Source organism: Bos javanicus, chromosome 17, assembly GCF_032452875.1.
Source record: "Bos javanicus breed banteng chromosome 17, ARS-OSU_banteng_1.0, whole genome shotgun sequence".
Lineage (NCBI taxonomy): Eukaryota > Metazoa > Chordata > Mammalia > Artiodactyla > Bovidae > Bos > Bos javanicus.
In genome coordinates, this window is record NC_083884.1 from 3,243,673 (window position 1) to 3,266,251 (window position 22,579).

The 22,579-nt window shown below is 43.2% G+C and overlaps 1 protein-coding gene across 3 annotated transcripts in view; it reads right to left on the reverse strand.

Moving 5' to 3' along the window:
* Nucleotides 1–7,194: 7,194 nt before the first annotated feature.
* The window catches only part of LRAT (lecithin retinol acyltransferase), a 157,988-nt gene continuing 142,603 nt past the window's right edge, over nt 7,195–22,579 (reverse strand). The window contains exons 1-2 of one of the 3 annotated variants that reach the window (XM_061383910.1): nt 15,185–19,488; nt 7,195–10,950 (exon numbers count right to left, since the gene is read on the reverse strand). In XM_061383910.1, the coding sequence (XP_061239894.1) occupies nt 10,798–10,950; nt 15,185–15,724 (693 nt within the window). In that variant the 5' untranslated portion in view covers nt 15,725–19,488 and the 3' untranslated portion in view covers nt 7,195–10,797. Of the gene's footprint in view, nt 10,951–14,668; nt 15,018–15,184; nt 19,495–22,579 lie in introns of those variants that run through there. The other 2 variants (XM_061383911.1, XR_009730217.1) reach the window with 2 other exon arrangements.

The window sequence follows — 22,579 nt, forward strand, 5'->3', positions numbered from 1 at the left end:
GAATTCTCTTGCCTCCTTAGACCACCACTTTGCATGGTTTTGGTCACCATCTCCCATAGCATGTTACAAACCTCTGTCCATAATTCTTCAGGCACTCTGTCTACCAGATCTAATCACTTGAATCTATTCATCACCTCCACTGTATAATCATAAAGGATTTGATTTAGGTCATACCTGAAAAGTCTAGTGGTTTCCCCTAGTATCTGCGAGTTAAGCCTTAATTTTGCAGTAAGGAGCTCATGATCTGAGCCACAGTCAGCTCCAGGTCTTGTTTTGGCTGACTGTATAGAGCTTCTCCATCTTTGGCTGTAAAGAATATAATCAGTCTAATTTTAGTATTGACCATTTGGTGATGTCCATGTGCAGAGTCATCTCTTGCATTGTTAAAGAGGATATTTGCCATAACCAGTGTGTTCTCTTGGCAAAACTCTGTTAGCCTTTGCTCTGCTTCATTTTGTATTACAAGGCCAACATTTCCTGTTACTCCAGGTACATCTTGACTTCCTACTACTAACACCCCACATCTAGTATAGCAGGTGCTTACTAATCAAGGTCACTCTACTCCTTGTCTGCCAAGTCCAATGTGAACATCTTCAGCCTTTTTCTTTTTTCTATCCTGATACTATTCATACACTTCCTTCTAAAACTCACCCCGCTGTAGGGTCCTCATAGTGTCTCCTGGTCTGCTCTAAGCTTTGTACCATTATTCCTCAATCTCCTTCTAAAAAGGTTCTTGGTCTTTCTTCCTTGCTCTTATTTGTTTGTGACTGTAGTCTCCCACCATTACATTTTCATTCTTCATCGGAGAAAGCAATGGCCACCCACTCCAGTACTCTTGCCTGGAAAATCCCAATGGACGGAGGAGCCTGGTAGGCTGCAGTCCATGGGGTCCCTAAGAGTTGGACACGACTGACTGTAGTCTCCCACCATTACATTTTCATTCTTCATAGACACCCCCAAATGGTATATTCGTGGCCTGGCTCCATTCACCACTGTTACAACTCCCAGTATATCTCTGTCCCTGAGCTCTGTTTTGAGTGAGAAATTACACTTTCCAGTTGTTTATATTTCCATCTATTCGACCCTAGGCTACTCAAACTCTGCATATCCAAAACCAGGCTCATCCTACTTCTTCCAAGGCCCACTCCTCCAAATTAGCCAGCACGGCACAACACGACCAGTTATACTGATGGGCACCCAGCCTTTCCTGTGAGCCCTCAGCTACGTTTCCCAGCAGGGTGCATGCTCAGCTTTCTGGTCAGCTGCTTTCTGGCTTAATTGGCCAATGTGAGGCACTCCCAAGAGTTCGGAGGCTGACTGGAAGGGAAAAACCAAGGTATTACACCACACACACACATCTTGCCAGACAATACTTAGAACAGATTCATGGTTCTTGGTTGGACCCTTTATGAAATACCTCCCCCTGCTTTTACACCCCTCAAATCACTCCATTCTTTCCTCTCTATCCTCACTGTCATTGACTTTCATCCAGTCTTCATCATTTCTGTCCTACATCTAGGTGACAGAATGTATGTCCTTTGCGTTAAGTTTCCTTGAGCAATCCATCCTCTATATTATTGCAGACTGAACTCTCAAAGGTGACGGTCAGGTACTACTCTCCCATCTAACCTGGCTGATAGCTATCTGTGAAGGAAAATCAGTTACAAATAGCTTCTTAGAGTAGCTCCACCATGCCTTGGAGACCATGGTTGTACAACTCAGCAACAACTGATTGGCCCAAGGTCATGACCTGATCTGAAGGTCGGTTCGGTTCAGTCACTCAGTCGTGTCCGACTCTTTGAGACTACATGAATCGCAGCACGCCAGGCATCCCTGTCCATCACCAACTCCCAGAGTTCACTCAGACTCATCCATTGAGTCAGTGATGCCATCCAGCCATCTCATCCTCTGTTGTCCCCTTCTCCTCCTGCCCCCAATCCCTCCCAGCATCAGAGTCTTTTCCAATGAGTCAACTCTTCGCATGAGGTGGCCAAAGTACTGGAGTTTCGCTTCAGCATCATTCCCTCCAAAGAAATCCCAGGGCTGATCTCCTTCAGAATGGACTGGTTGGATCTCCTTGCAGTCCAAGGGACTCTCAAGAGTCTTCTCCAAAACCACAGTTCAAAAGCATCAAATCTTTGGCGCTCAGCCTTCTTCACAGTCCAACTCTCACATCCATACATGACCACAGGAAAAACCATAGCCTTGACTAGATGGACCTTTGTTGGCAAAGTAATGTCTCTGCTTTTGAATATGCTGTCTAGGTTGGTCATAACTTTCCTTCCAAGGAGTAAGTGTCTTTTAATTTCATGGCTGCAGTCACCATCTGCAGTGATTTTGGAGCCCAAAAAATAAAGTCTGACACTGTTTCCACTGTTTCCCCATCTATTTCCCATGAAGTGATGGGACCGGATGCCATGATCTTCGTTTTCTGAATGTTGAGCTTTAAGCCAACTTTTTCACTCTCCTCTTTCACTTTCATCAAGAGGCTTTTTAGTTCCTCTTCACTTTCTGCCACAAGGGTGGTATCATCTGCATATCTGAGGTTATTGATATTTCTCCTGGCAATCTTGATTCCAGCTTGTGTTTCTTCCAGTCCAGCATTTCTTATGATGTACTCTGCATATAAGTTAAATAAACAGGATGATAATATACAGCCTTGACGTACTCCTTTTCCTATTTGGAACCAGTCTGTTGTTCCATGTCCAGTTCTAACTGTTGCTTCCTGACCTGCATACAGATTTCTCAAGAGGCAGGTCAGATGGTCTGGTATTCCCATCTCTTTCAGAATTTTCCACAGTTTATTGTGATCCACACAGTCAAAGGCTTTGGCATAGTTAATAAAGCAGAAATAGATGTTTTTCTGGAACTCTCTTGCTTTTTCAATGATCCAGCAGATGTTGGCAATTTGGTCTCTGGTTCCTCTGCCTTTTCTAAAACCAGCTTGAACATCAGGCAGTTCATGGTTCACATATTGCTGAAGCCTGGCTTGGAGAATTTTGAGCATTACTTTACTAGCATGTGAGATGAGTGCAATTGTGTGGTAGTTTGAGCATTCTTTGGCATTACCTTTCTTTGGGATTGGAATAAAAACTGACCTTTTTCAGTCCTGTGACCACTGCTGAGTTTTCCAAATTTGCTGGCATATTGAGTGTAACACTTTCACAGCATCATCTTTCAGGATTTGAAATAGCTCAACTGGAATTCCATCACCTCCACTAGCTTTGTTTGTAGTGATGCTTTCTAAGGCCCAGTTGACTTCACATTCCAGGATGTCTGGCTCTAGGTGAGTGATCATACCATCGTGATTATCTTGGTTGTGAAGATATTTTTTGTACAGTTCTTCTGTGTATTCTTGCCACCTCTTCTTAATATTTTCTGGTTCTGTTAGGTCCATACCATTTCTGTCCTTTATCGAGCCTATCTTTGCATGAAATGTTCCCTTGGTAGCTCTAATTTTTTTGAAGAGATCTCTAGTCTTTCCCATTCTGTTGTTTTCCTCTATTTCTTTGCATTGATCACTGAGGAAAGCTTTCTTATCTCTTCTTGGTATTCTTTGGAACTCTGCATTCAGATGCTTATATCTTTCCTTTTCTCCTTTGCTTTTTGCTTCTGTTCTTTTCACAGCTATTTGTAAGGCCTCCCCAGACAGCCATTTTGCTTTTTTGCATTTCTTTTCCATGGGATGATCTTGATCCCTGTCTCCTGTACAATGTCATGAACTTCATTCCATAGTTCATCAGGTAGTCTATCTATCAGATCTAGTCCCTTAAATCTATTTCTCACTTCCACTGTATAATCATAAGGGATTTGATTTAGGTCATACCTGAATGGTCTAGTGGTTTTCCCTACTTTCTTCAATTTCAGTCTGAATTTGGCAGCAAGGAGTTCATGATCTGAGCCACAGTCAGCTCCTGGTCTTGTTTTTGTGGACTGTATAGAGCTTCTCCATTTTTGGCTGCAAAGAATATAATCAAACTGATTTCGGTGTTGACCATCTGGTGATGTCTATGTGTAGAGTCTTCTCTTGTGTTGTTGGAAGAGGGTGTTTGTTTTGACCAGTGCATCATCTTGGCAAAACTCTATTAGTCTTTGCCCTGCTTCATTCCGTATTCCAAGGCCAAATTTGCCTGTTACTCCAGGTGTTTCTTGACTTCCTACTTTTGCATTCCAGTCCCCTATAATGAAAAGGACATCTTTTTTGGGTGTTAGTTCTAAAAGGTCTTGCAGGTCTTCATAGAACCATTCAACTTCAGCTTCTTCAGTGTTACTGGTTGGGGAATAGACTTGGATTACTGTGATATTGAATGGTTTGCCTTGGAAATGAACAGAGATCATTGTGTCGTTTTTGAGATTGCATCCAAGTACTGCATTTTGGACTCTTTTGTTGACCATGATGGCTACTCCATTTCTTCTGAGGGATTCCTGCCCGGGGTAGTAGATGTAATGGTCATCTGAGTTAAATTCACCCATTCCAGTCCATTTTAGTTCGCTGATTCCTAGAACGTCTACATTCACTCTTGCCATGTCTTGTTTGACCACTTCCAATTTGCCTTGATTCATGGACCTAACATTCCAGGTTCCTATGCAATATTGCTCTTTACAGCATCGGACCTTTCTTCTATCACCAGTCACATCCACAGCTGGGTATTGTTTTTGCTTTGGCTCCATCCCTTCATTCTTTCTGGAGTTATTTCTCCACTCATCTCCAGTAGCATATTGGGCCCCTACTGACCTGGAGAGTTCCTCTTTCAGTATCCTATCATTTTGCCTTTTCATACTGTTCATGGGGTTCTCAAGGCAAGAATACTGAAGTGGTTTGCCATTTCCTTCTCCAGTGGACCACATTCTGTCAGATCTCTCCACCATGACCCACCCGTCTTGGGTGGCCCCACGGGCATGGCTTAGTTTCACTGAGTTAGACAAGGCTGTGGTCCTAGTGTGATTAGATTGACTAGTTTTCTGTGAGTATGGTTTCAGTGTGTCTGCCCTCTGATGCCCTCTTGCAACACCTACCATCTTACTTGGGTTTCTCTTACCTTGGGCATGGGGTTTCTCTTCACGGCTGCTCCAGCAAAGCACAGCCACTACTCCTTACCTTGGACGAGGAGTATCTCCTCACCGCCGCCCTTCCTGACCTTCAACGTGGGATAGCTCCTCTAGGCCTTCCTGTGCCCCCGCAGCCACCGATCCTCAGATGTGGGGTTGGTCCTCCCGGCTGCCACCCGAGGCCAGGGGCGTTGGCTGGGAGGATCTGAAGGTATCTAATCTAAAAAGGATATGAGAGGGTTCAGTGGCCCATGAGGCAGCCTGGCTTGAGAACTTTGTTCATTGTGAGTACCAATATTGCACCATTACTGCTAAGTCACTTCAGTCGTGTCCAACTCTGTGTGACCCCATAGACGGCTTCCCACCAGGCTCCTCCGTCCCTGGGATTCTCCAGGCAAGAACACTGGAGTGGGTTGCCATTTCCTTCTCCAATGCATGAAACTGAAAAGTGAAAGTGAAGTCCCTCAGTCGTGTCCGACTCCTAGTGACCCCATGGATTACGGCCCACCAGGCTCCTCTGTCCATGGGGTTTTCCAGGCACCATTACTAGTCAGCCTAATTAGATCCTTTGGCAGTTTTCAGTGAGAGACTTGACCCAGGAGAGTGAAGCAGAAGTGAAACACAGAGGAAAGGAGTTAAGGGAAGCCATGAGGCAGCAGACACAGTGACACACTCAGCATTGGGAGCAGCAGGTCAGCAGCCCCGGGAGTACCAGCTAAAACTCCATGGGAAGAAGTATCAGGACAGTGTCCAGAGTCAGGAGGAGGATGGCACCAGGATCGCTACTGGGACCCAGGAGCAGCTGTGAGCTGACAGGACACGGGGCCACTCATCTGTTTGAGGAGGTCCCTGTACTTCCCCCTTCTCCATCTACCTTAAATAAATCTTTCCATAAAACATTGTTTCTTTTCCTCACAATCTAATTCCACCCCCATTCATCATGTGTTTTGCAAGATTGCCAGCTTATTAGACTCACCAGAGTGACTTGGAAAGTTTAGGAAACACTTCCTTCGCACTTAAGACTTTTACAGTGTCAAGCCTTCCAGGATCTTGGCTCTTGTCTCTAGAAGCATCTGAGCAGAGCTGTTCTTCCTCAAAAGAACTGTGAGGTCTTTGTAATAGTACTGGGCACCTTTCTCTCAAAGCAACAATGTGAACACAGGTGATTTTTCTTAATAACTAGCAGCAATCCAACTGCAGGGGAGTCTCATGACTCTGTGCCTTTGTATTTACTGCTCCAGGTGCCTGCAATGGCCAGGAAAAGGGACTTGTCACTTTAAATGTTTGTAGTCTTACTGCTCAGTTAAAGTGTCAATGAAGACTTCTCTGCCACCCTCCCTCTCCTTTACTGCCTCCAGTAGACAGGTCTTGTCTGTCTGTTCTCTGACACCTGTATAAAATTATCATTGTTTTAAAATCTGTTGAATTTCCATTCTCTGTCCTTAGACTGAGCAACTAGGACTAAGATTCTAACTAGTGCATTCCTGTATGGCCCTGTGTATGGAGGACATAGAAGGTCTACAAGAAATTAACACATTCATTGAAGAAAAGCTTGTCCTGTTTATGGGAGGCCTCAGTGAGCTGCAGTTGAAAGAAAGCTAGAGTCAAGCTTTGGATCTGGCTCTAGTTTATTTGCATAACCACAAAGTATCTCAATCCCTACCTGATTTTCCACCTCTGAAATGTGGTCATATGTTTAAGGGTTCAGCCCAGTAACTTCTGTGGTCCTTGCTATGCCATGACTTCATTTCAGGACTGGGCTGGGACTTGCTCCTACTGACACCTCACCTTCACCGCACCTGTGGCCAGTGTGAAGCTGCCACTGCCTCGGTCATTACACGTCACACATCTGATTCTAGAGTTCATGCCTGTGACTCTGTTTGTTCTTGTTGATTTTGTGGAATGGAGAAGGGATTCATGATTTCATATTACATAGGACCCTTTTCTACATAGTCAAGGTAGGCTTCAAGATGTAAATAACATAGATTATATCAATCTGAAGGAAGATTCACAAGATGTTTTAATTTCAAATATATAAAACTATGTTCAGTAAAGAAAGCTTTGAGAGGCAAAAACTTTCAGGCTACCATTTTCAAGAAAGTTTGTTATCTACTTTCATGCATTTCAAATTCAAAGACAAGAGGGGACAGTATGAAAATCTGCTTTTATTGAACATGCATGTATACCAAATGTAAAATTAGTTGAGCTGACATATCCAGTTAGATAAAACTCTCTAAATAGATTATATAAAATAGAAGATTAGCAACCATCATTTCTCATAGACTTCTCATCTATAATAAAAGACTTTTGCCTTTGGCATAACTTTGATATTGTTGGAAAATATTTTTGATACTTGACAGTAATATTATGAAATAGAAAATGGAAAAATATGAAATATATCTATATACTAAAAAAATATTTTTTAAACAACAAATTCATACTTATTTGCTTGTTCTTGACAAGGAACAAATTTAGCAAAACAAAGATCTAAAATGTATAATTTATACCCAGTCATCACATGTATTTTTCAGGAACCAGCCTTCTGGCAAGAAGGAAAGATACATGATTCTTCCCAGACACTCCACCAGGAATTACTCATGAGTCAGAATTTGGCTAACATCCGCTGACATTTCCTTGACACGTTTGTTCTCCACTCTTACAATCACAGGCCATTATTTTAGAGATTGAGAACCATTCCTAACTCATAACTAGTTATCATAACTAGTCCCTTGTTGTCTTGCCCCATGCGTCCATTTACCTACATGTTTTTGGGAGTTGTCTTTCTGAGCCCCAAGTCTCTATTGCCGGTTCATAAAGTCTAAACTTGGTCTACACAAGACTTGCTCCACCTGATCACTCTCTCCCAGCACCTCTGCTCACCGCCTCTGCTCTGCTCTGGCCTCTTGCACTTGCCCAAATGCCCCCATGCAGTTTTGGGCTTCCAGTCCCAGAATAAGAAAGGACCTCACTCTTTTGGGCCAGGCTTGGTGGGGGCAGTTCTCATGCCTTTGCTCATGCTGTCCCCAATGTGTAAAATGCCTTACCCCAAATTTGTACTTTTGGAAAGCACTCCCATTTTTCAAGTCTCAGTGCAATCCCTATAATTTTGGCCATATCAGTGAAAATGAACCACTTCTTTCTCTGTGCCTTCAGTCAGCTCTATTGCAGAAAGCCTTACTGTGTCCTTCTGTGCTCATGAGACCATCAGCTTTGAGGAAAAGGTCCATGTCCCATTCATCTTTTCACCCTCAGCACTTGCATTGCTTCATCTTAGCCCTGGCGAGTCCTGTTCAACCTTTAGCTAGGTATGGCAAAGAACAAATAAGCAACCAAAAACTGCATCAGTCACTACTGGATTATCGTTTCACAAGTTAGAGTAAAAATTTGTAGGATTTTAAGGATGAATTTTACCTAATGAAGCCCAGAGCAATTCACTAGAGACATTAATGGCTCAGGGTTTCTTCCATAACCACAATCAAGGATGTATGCTTCTTTTTCTTCCCGTTAAACAACCAATTAAACTGAGCACAACAAAATAAAAACTCTCCTTTTCTCCTAAGAAGGTCAACAACTCCAGGGAATAAGACCTTCCTTCCCGTTCCCTTTTCCCACAAGTAACAGGACACATCAGTATGATGAGATCCCCTCTTTCTATTTCTCTGCCTGATGCTGGCACTGCCTCCTTCACACACATTTCTCTGACCCTTCAGGAAGAGTTCTTCTATTTGTTTTCCCATAGCACTGTGTATACTCTAATATAGGTAGTTAACAAACATGAATTCTAGACCATGAAATTGCAACAGGTCAATGTCTGGCACATAACGAGCACATAAATGAAAGATGCATTGAATCTTGCTTTAAGGATATGAAGTGAGTCAAGACTATTAGGTTAGTTTCAACCTTAAATACTTCCCTTAGCTTTTAATGAGAGATCATGATCTTTGAACACAGATTTAACAATACACAGTGATTTTTTTTGCTACCTACAATACTAAAGTCTGAAGAAAGGTGTAAATTATTCATGAGGACAACCATATGTTTAAATTAGTTTATTTATAAACAATTGCTACATACGTAATATACAGTAAGTGAAAAACCACTAATACAATGAAGTTCTCATAGTGGTTGTTTTTATGTATACACACTAAGAATAACTTTAAGTGGTTGGAATAGGCCCATAGAACACTTCATTCTGTGGTGGTGTCATTTCATGTTTTAAGTATTCAACACATTTAAATGATTAAATACAAAGTTTAGTCACTATTTAACTGAATTTGTTGTTGGTAAATTAGTGGTGATAAAACATCAAATATACTAAAATTTACTCTTAAATTTGTTCTGATTGGATCATTGAGTTACCAACCCTGCCCTCCTCATACCGCTCATTATGTGACTCATTATTTTCTGATTCTTGATAGTTTATAGGCTTGTAGCTTAGTTTTTAGAATTTGGTGATTTTGCAAAAGTACTTGCACACTTGCTTTAACATTGCTGCATCTCAACTCTGACATTAAAACAGGCTCTGTGTAATCAACTTACACACCTGGTAGTATTAAGACACTTAATTCTAACAGCTATTTCCCTTAGTCTTACTTGCTTGGGTTTTTATATATTGCTGAAGCATCATTCTTTTAAGGATGTAAACTATACTGACTTGGTAATGAAATGGAGAAACCTAACTAGAAGACAAATGCCAGGGCTTTTAAAAATTATACAGTGCATTAGTAAGTGCTTTAAAATTAAACCATCCAATGACATACATGCAAGTTACACTATAAATGCAAAAAAATGGATTGAATGTGCTTTTATGTTCACCTCCACCAATGCTCTGTACTAACTACACTGCTGTGACAGTAAAGCAATTCAGAGCAAACAATTTGTTAGTCTGAGTACATGTCTCAATACCTGTACTCAGTTTCAGTACATCGGTCCGAGTACATGGACTCAATACATCTGTGTATTTAATTGGCACATACACTCTCCAAGTACCCAACTTACTTCAATCCTATGTCCATTTTCCTCTCAGAGTGGTTTAAAGTAACTACAGTGATACATAAAATGGAAAAAAAAATGAATGCCAGGCTTCCTATTAAGTAAAGCCCTATCAAAACTATAGTATTATTAGCTATTTCTGCAAGAAAACATATTTCTATAGTTCTGGTCAGTTATTTTATCATTAAACCTTAACTTTGCCAATATTGTTTCAAGAAATGAAATTATTCTTGACTTACTAGAAATTATATATAATACAGAAAGAAAATGTGATTTTTTTTGGCCAATCATCAAACATGCTTTCATTTGAATAAGGGAAATTATTTTAGTTTAACATAAAATTTTCAATGAAACAGTATAAATTTACAATAGTTAGGGGTCTCATTCAACAAATTTTCCAATCTTCTAATTCAGGCTTAACAGAGAAGAACAATGATTATAGGAGAAAAAGAATAGCAAATAATCTCCTGTGGCCATCACCTTACAGGCTGGTTTTCTTATAACAGTGAATTCTAGCACAAGCCGTCATGTTTCCAAGACTCACGATGCCTGGGAATGGAACTGCCTGGAAAGATTCAGAAAGCCTCCATCCTTGGGCTTACATGGTAAGCACTTTGTGTCATTCTTAATCACATTTTTATCCAGCACACATTATTATAGGTCACATTTTTCTCGATAATGCTTATATTGATTTGTGCTATATAAATATAAACATTTCTATACAGAGAATCCATACACTGACACAGGAGTATGAAGTTAGCCAGCCATCCATAAAAAGAATGGAATAAAAATTGCAGGAAGAGTAGTATATGATGTCAAGCCCAGACAGAATATAGACGCCAATCCCAAGACTGCAGAAGCAAGGACGCTTCTCTGATCACGAATAATTATCTTCACATTCTCACAAAACTGGAAAATAAAATTTAAGAATATTAGAAAAGGCTAAACCTAAGAAGAATCATACATACCAGACAGTAGAGCACAACTTTTCCAGCTATTCCCTGTCACCAGAAGAACTAGAATTTCTCTCACAACTTAGGGAAGAATTTAAGTTGTTAACAGTTCAGTTTCCTGATTCCACATCCCATAGTGGCTGAAATAATACTTTAGGCACTTGCCCTTGTAAATGCAGAACATTTACAGAAAACTACAGAGAATATAACCACATGAAAGTTATTCAGGATTAAAGGTTAAAAACAACATTAAATTGCCTCTCAATAACAATAACATATTCAAAAGTAAAATGATCCTGAGCAAATAGAATTTAGCCCATCATTATTGGTGAATTTGATTCCTACACCTCACCATTCTAAAATTTGGTAATACTTCTGATGATAAATTTCTGATAAGCCTCAAAATCTAAAGGCATCAAAAGTCTAATTTTATTGTCATATCCTGTTTCCTGCCAAAATAAAGTCACGATCAGTTGAAATTGAAAATTGGCTGCTGGAGATAAAAATAAATGAGATCTTTACCCGCTGAAGAATGCATTCTTCTAAGATATGTATTTTTTTCTTAGAAAACTAATTTTTCTCGGAAGTATTGCCTGGATCACTCTTAATTATTTAACCTGTCCAGACTACCTTTTTCTCCTCCATGCAAATACTGAGGTTGTTGTGAGGATCAAATGAGATTTAGCAAAAGTACTCTGCATTCATCTGCATGCTGTATAAATGTAAAGTATTACAATGATTATTTTCACTGCTAGATCTTGACAGTTATCTCTACCTCATCACTGTTGGGGCAGAATTTAGCAATTAATTGCTCCATTTTGATAAGAGTTTCCTACTTGTTCTCAGCTAGTGAAGAATCTGCCTGCAATGCATTAGACCCAGGTTTGATCCCTGGGTTGGGAAGATCCCCTAGAGAAGAAAATGGCAACCCACTGCAGTATTCTCACCTGAAAATCCCATGTAGCCTGATGGGCTACAGTTCATGGGGTCACAAAGAGTTGGGGATACAACTGAAAACTAAGAACTTGGCTTTAAGCTCCTTTTCTAGATGACACTGTATATGCTTTTAGAGTCTCCTCTTTGATTTCTTTCATCAGTGTCCAGATGTAGTTCTGGACAGCCACGTTTCCAAATTCTTAATGGATAGAATGAACGTGAAAATGTTAGTCGCTCAGTGTGTCCAGCTCTTTGCAACCCCATGGACTGTAGCCCACGGGTTCCTCTGTCCATGGAATTCTCCAGGCAAGAATACTGGAGTGGGTAAGCATTCCCTTTATCTTCCTGACCCAGGGATCAAACCCATGTCTCCTGCATTGCAGAAACAAGTCCAATATATTTTAACACACAACCTTCACTGCAAGGCTGTCTCTGTCAATACTTTTATACAGTATGTCAACAAATATAAAATTTCCAGCTGGTTATCTATATATCATTCTTTTTGTGTGTCAAACATATGATTTGTCTCTTTCTACTAAACAAGATACTGAGTAACAAATACATAATTTTCAAGTGATGAGGAGGTAAGGATCAAACTGAATAAAGTTTTCAGGATAGTAAGAAAAGCTGTTTGGCAAATAATGGGGAAATATACATTTAGGTGGGCTTCCCAGGTGGCACAGCAGTAAAGATTCCTCCTGCCATGCATGAGATGTAGGAGACATGTGTTCAATCCCTGGGTTGGCAACCCACTCCAGTAGTCTTTCCTGGAAAATTCCATGGACAGAGGAGCCTGGAGAGCTACAGTCTGTGGGGTCACAAAGTGTTGGACACAACTGAAAACATACACACACATACATTTAAGTAAATAAGAATACTGTCTTGATATAGTCATTCTTCTTTTACCTTTTTTCCCAATAATATTTAATTTAGACCAACACAGAATCATTGTGGACTTTCTTTCCCCCATAAGAGGATCATCTCATTTCTAATGTCCTGTACAGGAGGCACCTCTGGGTTGCTCCATGGTAGGAAATGCCCTCTAGTTCTGGCTTAATGTTAAGAAGCCTGTAGGGGCACCTTTGAGCAACAAATCCCTGCAAATTAAAAGGGGGTACAGGTATTCATTTTGGCAATGCAAAGTAATACCAGCAAAGAAAAAAAAGCATAAGAAATAATAATAGTTACTAATTAAAGGGCTTTATAGCTTATGAAATACTGAAATTGTTATAAAATGGTTTAATTTTCCATTTTCTAAGCTTGTATAAAAAAAAAAAAATCACTGCCAAAGGGAAAAAAAAAAGATTTTCTTCCAGTTCACTTTCATATTAACTGTAGTGTTTTCATGAGGGAAAGTGCTCTTGAGAGACTTTATCAACACAAATTTAAGTGAGACATGTTAAGCTGATGATAGTTGTATATATGGAGAACTCAACCACCAGTCCCAGAATCAAGTCAGTCCTTATGTTTCTAGAAAATAAAAGCCAGTCCTCCTTCAGTACTAATGACCTACTTCTCTCAGGGCATGTTCAAAAACAGTCCTTAGAATTGGAAAATTTGGGATGGGGATTTTTTTTTCCCCCTAGGAAATCTACTGTGTGGCCAAATTGTTTGTTAGACCATTCAAAGTGAAGACAAAAACTCAGTTTCACAAGAGGTGCTATGCAGCAACAGCAATTAAAGCACTTCTCTACTTCTATAAAACCTTAAAAAGTTTCCAAAGAGGAAAAACTGTTCCAACTAGTTATTTATGCAGATTAAATATTTTACTACCTTAAAAAAGCACTTGTACTATTTTTTTGTAGAAATATATAATACAGTGTTATATGTATTCCATGAAAGGGTAACTCCTAATTATGGGAGGGAAATACTGTTTTTCCTTAGAGAAATGACTTGCTTCGGTCCTAAGTAAATCTGACGTGTTTCCTTTTGAACACTTTTGGAGCCAGTGTTTGTAAATGTGGTGAAGCTCATTTCTAAACAGGCCTGGACTGAAGCTGTGATTCTTGAATCACTGCACAGTGCTGTAACTGTATTTTTATTTTACTTAGAATTCCTAGATTGAGTCTGTTACGGCTTTATAAATATTCTGTAAGGAGTTTCATATATGGATGTAAACAAGCACTATACTTTCATGCTCTCCTAAAGAGGAAAGATTTTCCCATGTGGGTCAAAAAATTAAGATGTGGAAAAATAAAAAAACTGGTTACATGGACTTAGACTCTTTCGGTCCCAACGTATCTAGACATGAAGAGTATAAATGAAACGTATTATGTGAGTGCCCAGATTTTCATTGTAAAGGATGCACACTAACAGCACCTCTTTAGCAACTGCAGAGAAGGTTAAGACTTTCAACTGCAAATGAAATTGCAGGCTTAAAATGTGAATTTTATAAGTTAAGAGGTATCAAAAGGCAATAAAAAAATCCACTATTTTTTCCTTTGGCTTTGTAGCTAATTTAATCATCTTAAATTCTAACAGTCCCCCCCCCCCGTTTTTTTTAAAGTACCCATAAAATTACCTTCCAACAGTTAATGACTCTTCTGGAAAACTAATTGTTTTAATCTCTGGGGAACTCTGAAACACTCCAACCCAACTGTGGGGCTAGTGGATATAGGATGCTTAACAATGGGGAAGTCTAAATGGGGATTAAAGCCAGCATAAAAGAAATGCAGAATACCAAGGAGAAGATTTCCCTTAAGCTCAGCCACAGGAGTAAGAGACCTACCAGGGAGGTCTTCTTAATGGATATTTTGGTAGTTTATATTAAGCAAAGAGAATTCTCTCTCTGCAGCTCAGGGAAAACGGGCATGCTTCCTTGTTTTAAAGGCACAAAACTTGTACTAGACAGTGTTATAGATTAAATATAAACTCCGGACACCTTCCTTCCAACTGCCAATTCTTGGGTAAAGTTGCAAGCATACGGCGACAGATTTTCTGTGACCCTCCTAGTCACTCGCCCTTGTCATTTCAACTACGCTGGGTGGACACCCTGATGACTTCTGCAGCAATAACTGGGCAGCTCTCTGGCGTTGCTGGCAGCGGTACTGCATTGCCACACTCTTGCGCCGTGCATTTCGAGATATCCTGCAAGGCACATTGCCATTTATTTATTTACTTCGCTTTCCTGAGGAACACCAGAAGGTTCGTTACTAAATCTAGAACCCAATCCCTGCTCCCAGGGGTGAGGAAAGTTTAGGGAAGGGAGGGAGTGTCCCCACCGAGCCCACCGGGGTTACAGTCACACGTGGTACCTTGTCGGCCTGGGGGCTAATCGCGGTGCCGAACCTGCAGTAGGTGACGAAATGCTCGCAGTTGTTCCAAAGTAGGCTGTAGGGAGTTATGCCCAGCAGCTTCTCTGCCCTCTGCGCCACCTCTTCGTTGAGCAGCGCCTTCTTCTTGAGGGACCTGTCCAGGTGATTCACCAGGATCTCGGCTCCGTAGGCGAAGTCCTCCACGGTGTCCACGCGGATGCTGGCCACCCTGCCAATGACGCCTAGGATGAGACGCTTGTTGGAGACCACTTTCTGCGTGAGCCCTTTGTCGTCAGTCAGGGCCAACAGGATATCGGGCATCATGTGGGCGACACGGTTGTCGCCCAGGTAGATGCCATAGTGCGTCAGGTGGGTCCGAGGCACCTCCAGCACGTCACCGCGGAGAAAAGAGCTGATCTCATATAAAGTGTTCCCCGCCTTGTCTTCGCCCGGGGCGCCTGAACTGAAGAACTTGAAGTAGGAGATGAAGAGTAGCTTCTCCAGCACGAGCGACATGGCCTCCAGCATTGGGTTCTTCATCCTGTAGGGAAGAGTCTTGTGGCGAGGGCACCGCCGTTCTCCGGCACCAGCCGCGCGGAGCCGGGCAAGTTGCGCTGGCCGAACAGGGGCGCTGCGCCGCTGCTCACCGGCAGGCCGGCCGGCCAGTGCCGCGGGACATGTCACCTGCGGAGGAGGGAGGGAGAGAAAAAGAAGAAGGCGAGAAGCCTGGAGATCCACTCGGCTTGGCCGCACCGCACGCGGGACTGAGGAGGATGCGGAGCTGGCCGCGGCTGACCGCGGGGACAGCGGAACCTGCCCTACAAGCTGGATGCTATGTATATACAGTGCACCTGGAGGCCGGGCCGGGGCGCAGGGCCGCACGCGGTGCTCGCGACGGTGCCTTTGCCAATGTATTTATCTCCGTCGAGGGGGCGGGGCCGAATGCCGTCACAGACCGGCGAGAGAGCTGATTGGGACCCGCGAAGAGCGCGCTCGCTCAGGGGCGGCGCCAGCCCGCAGGCCCCGTGGAAAGGGCGGGCCGCTTCTGGGCTTCGAGGGTCTGCCTAGCCACCCCTTCCAGTGCGGGCTCCTCTTTGAAATCCATCCCGTAGCACTTCCGCCTCTCAGCGGCCGGCTTTGGAAAGTAGAGGCCGCATAAGAGATGTTGCACCTGCTAGATTGGGGAGCGTTCTGGGTACCTCCGGGACGTTTTTGGTGGAGAGTTGCCTTGGGCGAGATTTCTGAGTAGAGCCACCTCTCTCCAAAAGGTTGGATACTCGGAGACGTCGGCTTCCTAAAGTATCTGCATTTACTCTGAGAAGTGTGCGCGCCTCGAAAGCCTCCAGATTCCTTCCTAAACTCCGCAGAGCAGTGGTCCTGCACACCGCGCACTCTTCTCCCCTTTAAATGTCCCTCGCTGTCCGCTGGCGCGCGGGTGGGAAGCGACCCCGCGAGTGATCGGAACCCGAGCGGGTCAGCAAGTAAAACGACGAAGCGCCCAACATTCTCCTAGAAAACCGAGTTAATTATTCCAGCTTCAGAGTCTCATGGATCCAGCTTCTTCGATTCATTCACCGAAACTTCGCCTCTTACAGCGCAGCCCCCCGGAGATGACCGAGCAAGGGGCGCTGCTCTCAGGACCTGCGCGCCCTGAGCCCGCGCACAGCGAGCTGGTTCCTGGGCGCACGCGCGCCAGGGCGCCGCGGTTGCCGAGTACGCGCGTCTCCACACGCCGAGTCCCGACCCATCGCCGAGTTCCGCGCTCACGCATTATGTAAATACTTAAATTCCTCGGACAAAGGCCACAATGCAGGGAGCCTCGTTTGGCTCCACAAAGCCGCCCCGAACGGAGCTAACAGGTTCTGGCAGCTAACAAATTCTCCGCTTGCCTGGGGAAGGGCGCTCCCAGCAGGTGATGGATTCAGGGAAAGCCGTTTTACCTGGAAGACGGAGGGGAATGGAGACCAGACGGGGAGGAGGCCGGCTCCCCATTATCCTCCCACACCAAGCCTTCGCTCTCACTCCTCTACCGTCAGCGCTCTGCCCCAGACGTCCGGCTTGCTGGTGACTTTTGTTCATCTCACAAACTATTTCGAATCACATTTTAGTCCCAGCAAAGAGAAGAAAATTCCATTTTCCACAAAAGAAAAAAAAAATCGAAAAAGGAAGGTGCGTTAGAGGGGAGAGGCAGTGGATGAGGAAATTTTAATATATTATTTCCCCATTCTTAGCCCCAAATTTAAATAAAAGTGCGGTTAGCGGGTAGCTTAATCAAACTCCTGGACACACAGGCGCTAGTTAACGTCCAGCAGCACACCAGCTCCCGAGGTCTGCAACTCTGGGATGTCTGTGGACATTTTTAGCAGTCCGATCCAGACCTTGGCGTACACGTTAACTGCAGACCCGGCTCTGGTCTCGCCGCTCTGGTCCAGTTCTGGGAAAGCAGGGATACTGGAGCCTCCAGGGTCGAGAGCCAAACGACCCGGGGAGATCAAAAGGGACTTGGTAATTAGCGATTTCCGTCTCTAGTGGTCACTAACCCGATTTAAAACGCTAAGGCAGTCTGCACCCGGTGAATTTACTGGAGACAAAATCAAGGAGAACTTCCTCACGGCAGGCAGTTTCATTCCTTCAGAGAGAGGGGGAAAAAAATTTTTTTTTAAGGAAAAATCACGTAGTCGCATCCCCAGGGCGTTTTGTGAGTCAGGCAGCGCCAAGCCGATTTGCATTTGATTTTTCTCTTTCCCAGTAAGGTTAATTTTTGGACCGCCGCCTCTGAAAAGGGAGTCACTTAACGAAACAAAAAAGAGAGAGAGAGAGATGAGAGTGATATGAAGCAGAATACGTTGCTCAAGATGTAGGCGCTCTGCTGTCTTGGGCAATGAATGGTGAGCGAGTGTCCATAGTTTCTTGAAGGTTATTTTTTGCTTGGTTAACTCCCTGTTTATAAGCCAGATTGTTATGCTGTTGAATAAATTTATTTTTCTCAGTGGAACTGCCCCAGAGCTGCTCTCTCCGCCTGCCTTGCCTGCCGGGAATTTGGCTCCGGGAACCCGTAGGAGACAGTGAAACGTCTTCATGTGTCCGTGTTTGAAGTCTCTTCAGACCTATTGAGCAGGGAAGCGTTAGCGACGACTAGGCTGCTTTTCCACTGAGAGAATGAGCTCTTGTTGGCTGAACAAAACTTTCCTTACAAGCACAGTAGGCAACATTCTCAGAGTACCAATATAAGTAAGCCTGCCTCCCTAAATCAGTCAAACTAAGGGAACACAATTGCTATTAGAAGGAAAGGCCCACCCAAGAGTAATCTAACATCAGAACATTTTCCTAAACCAGAAGCGGTCATTCATTCGTAAAGGGGAGAATTCAACTTGCTAGAGAGACTCCTAGTTTCTCAGTTGTAGGAAAGGTGGCTGCATTCAACCAGTTTGGTCTAATGCCTTAAAAGCATTCAAAACTGGGTCGCCGGGTCTGGTGAGGGGATTGTGAAAGCACGCTGGCTTTGCAGGACAACATGATGATGTCAAAGAACTATCAACTCTCGCCTCGCTGTTCCTTTCTACCTTCCCACGGAAAGAGCCAAGTCAAAAGACAGCCACAGCATCCACTCAGGCCGGCGTCTCTGTCTCCCAGTGGGTCAGACCACGATTCCACGGGGTTTCTGCATAAAGGAAGCTGGAATCCGGGCTCGCAGGGCCCACCTAACTTTTAGGCTTCATCTTCAGGCCCTGGATCCCGCCGTGGGTCCCAAGAGAAAGAGCTCCCGTTGTCCGTTGTCCGGGGAAAAGATGGGAGTCCCGCAGAAGCCCGGAAGCTAAGGGATTTCCTATCTGAAGACTTTTTACCTCTGGAGAGCCTCTTCCTCAGAAGACTTTGTAGTGGAGGATTGGATCACAGAATCTTGGGCTTCCTCTGTGCTAGGAACTGAGTTAATAAGCATTTTCTCACTTAGTCCTCCTAACCGTTGAGTGTTGTCTCCGTTTTACACAGGAAGAAACTGAGGTTATAACTCACTCTCTGTGACGTGTGTGAGTGTGGATCAGGACTGAGCCACAGACTCTTTGCTCCCAGGTCCACCACCACTGAGGAAGGTCTGACTTCCCATCAGTTCACCCACCTATCACCCTTATCACCCAGTGCCTACTATATGCCCAGCTCTGTTCCCAGTCCTGGAATTTCAGTTAAATACCCAACCTAAATTTAGCTCCCCAAACTTTTCTTTTTCATTTGGGGTTCATTTCTGTGCTTCTGTAGTGCTACAGATTCCAATTTTTAACATCACTTATTGCTATAGAGGGAGAAGCAATGGCACCGCACTCCAGTACTCTTGCCTGGAAAATCCCATGGATGGAGGAGCCTGTGGTGGGCTGCAGTCCATGAGGTTGCTAAGAGTTGGACACGACTGAGCGACTTTCCTTTCACTTTTCACTTTCATGCATTGGACAAGGAAATGGGTTACTCCAGTGTTCTTGCCTGGAGAATCCCAGGGACGGGGAGCCTCGTGGGCTGCCGTCTATGGGGTCACACAGAGTCGGACATGACTGAAGCGACTCAGCAGCAGCAGCAGCACTGCTATAGAGAAAGATCTGATTATGGTTCTGGCTAATAGTATCCCTCTCAGGAAGGCCCAGCAGTACCTTCTCCTTAGGATAGGCAGGTAAGTGATGGGTATTTTGCCAAGGGCACAGAGTCAGAAATAGAATCTAAGGGCAATGTCCCAAACTCCTTAGCTCTTAGAATTTCTCTCCCCTAAACCTGATAAATTTGGCTTTCTGAACTTCATGTTTTTTTGATTTATCATCCTTCAGAATTATTTTGTTGTTGTTCTTAGATTTTTTAGACTAATAAATCATTAGGCATGTAAATAATGACAGTCTTAAAACTTGTTTTTCTTCTGAACTAGGTGCCCATCTACTGTCAGTTCCTTTACATATACTCAGCTCTGGCCACATGGACACAAACAGAGGCTCAAACTAGCTGACTCTAAGGAGACAGGAAGAATAAAAGGTTTTGTGAACTCCCCTCTGGAGGCTGAGGAGAAAGAGTTGACACCTTTTCAAGGAATCTCCTAACCCAGTGTTCCCTGGAGTGTTTTCTGACAGGAAGCCATTACCTCCTGGGAGGAAGATTCCCCAACTTCCTTGCTGGTTGGCCAGAACCTTACTCTGAGGGCCTCAATTCTGCATAGTGTCTTTAGAAAGATTAAAGGAGCAGCTACAGCCAGACAGGATTTAGTTGTTTTTTGTTGTAATGGCTGTAGTTGTTTTGAAAGCCACAAAATAAAACTAAAAAAAAACCCCAAGAAATTCATATTTAATATTGCAAAAATCTTATCTGTTCAAGAATATTAGAGATACCAAGGAACATTTCATGCAAAAATGGGCAAAATAAAACAGAAATGGTCTGGACCTAACAGAAGCAGAAGATGTTAAGAAGAGGTGGCAAGAATACACAGAGGCACTGTACAAAAAAGATCTTCACGACCCAGATCATCACGATGGTGTGATCACTGACCTAGAGCCAGACATCCTGGAATGTGAAGTCAACTGGGCCTTAGGAAGCATCACTACGAACAAAGCTAGTGGAGGTGATGGAATTCCAGTTGAGCTATTTCAAATCCTAAAAGATGATGCTGTGAAAGTGTTACACTCAATATGCCAGAAAATTTGGAAAACTCAACAGTGACCACAGGACTGAAAAAGGTCAGTTTTCATTTCAATCCCAAAGGCCATGCCAAAGAATGCTCAAACTACCGCACAATTACACTCATCTCACACGCTAGTAAAGTAATGCTCAAAATTCTCCAAGCCAGGCTTTAGCAGTACGTGAACTGTGAACTTCAGTTCAAGCTGGTTTTAAAAGGCAGAGGAACCAGAGATCAAATTGCCAACATCCACTGGATCATTAAAGAAGCAAGCGAGTTCCAGAAAAACATCTATTTCTGCTTTATTGACTACGCCAAAGCCTTTGACTGTGTGGATCACAATAAACTGTGGAAAATTCTTTAAGAGATGGGAATACCAGATCACCTGACCTACCTCTTGAGAAACCTGTATGCAAGTCAGGAAGCAACAGTTAGAACTGGACGTGGAACAACGGACTGGTTCCAAATAGAAAAAGGAGTACGCCAAGGCCTTTCTTTGGGATTAGAATGAAAACTGACCTTTTCCAGCCCTGTGACCACTGCTGAGTTTTTCAAATTTGCTGGCATATTGAGTGTAACACTTTCACAGCACCATCTTTTAGGATTTGAAATAGCTCAACTGGAATTCCATCACTTCTACCAGCTTTGTTTGCAGTGATGCTTCCTAAGGCCCAGTTGACTTCACATTCCAGGATGTCTGGCTTTGGTGAGTGATCACACCATCGTGATTATCTGGGTCATGAAGATATTTTTTGTACAGTTCCTCTGTGTATTCTTACCATCTCTTCTTAATCTCTTCTGCTTCTGTTAGGTCCAGACCATTTCTGTCCTTTATTGAGCAAAGATTTGCAAAAAATGTTCCCTTGGTATCTCTAATTTTCTTGAAGAGATCTCTGTCTTTCCCATTCTATTGTTTTCCTCTATTTCTTTGCATTGATCGCTGAGGAAGGTTTTCTTATCTCTCCTTACTATTCTTTGGAACTCTGCATTCAATTGGGTATATCTTTCCTTTTCTCCTTTGCTTTCACTTATTTTCACAGCTATTTGTAAGGTTTCCTCAGACAGCCATTTTGCTTTTTTGCCTTTCTTTTTCTTGGGGAAGGTCTTGATCCCCGTCTCCTGTGCAATGTCATAAACCTTCATCCATAGTTCATCAGGCATTCCGTCTAGTCAAGGCTATGGCTTTTCCAGTAGTCATGTATGGATGTGAGAATTGGACTCACTCTGAGTCCAAAGAAAGCTGAGCACCAAAGAAGTGATGCTTTTGAACTGTGGTGTTGAAGAAGACTCTTGAGAGTCCCTTGGCCTGCACGGAGATCCAACCAGTCCATCCTAAACGAGATCAGTCCTGAGTGTTCATTGGAAGGACTGATGTTGAAGCTGAAACTCCAATACTTTGGCCACCTGATGTGAAGAGCTGACTCATATGAAAAGAACCTGATGCTGGGAAAGATTGAAGGAGAGAGGAGAAAGGGACGACAAAGGATGAGATGTTGGATGATCACTGACTCAATGGACGTGAGTTTGGGTGGACTCTTGGAATTGGTGATGGATAGGGAGGCCTAGTATGTTATGGTTCATGGGGTTGCAAAGAGTTGGACACAACTGAGTGACTGAACTGATTGCAAATATCATAATCCTATAAGTGAACACAGCTTGCTATCAATTAATAGCAGGTCAAGGCAGTTGTAATGCAGAGGAGAGAGCAGAAATCCTGAGTGTAAGGCCTTGTGTTGCCATTCACAGCTAAA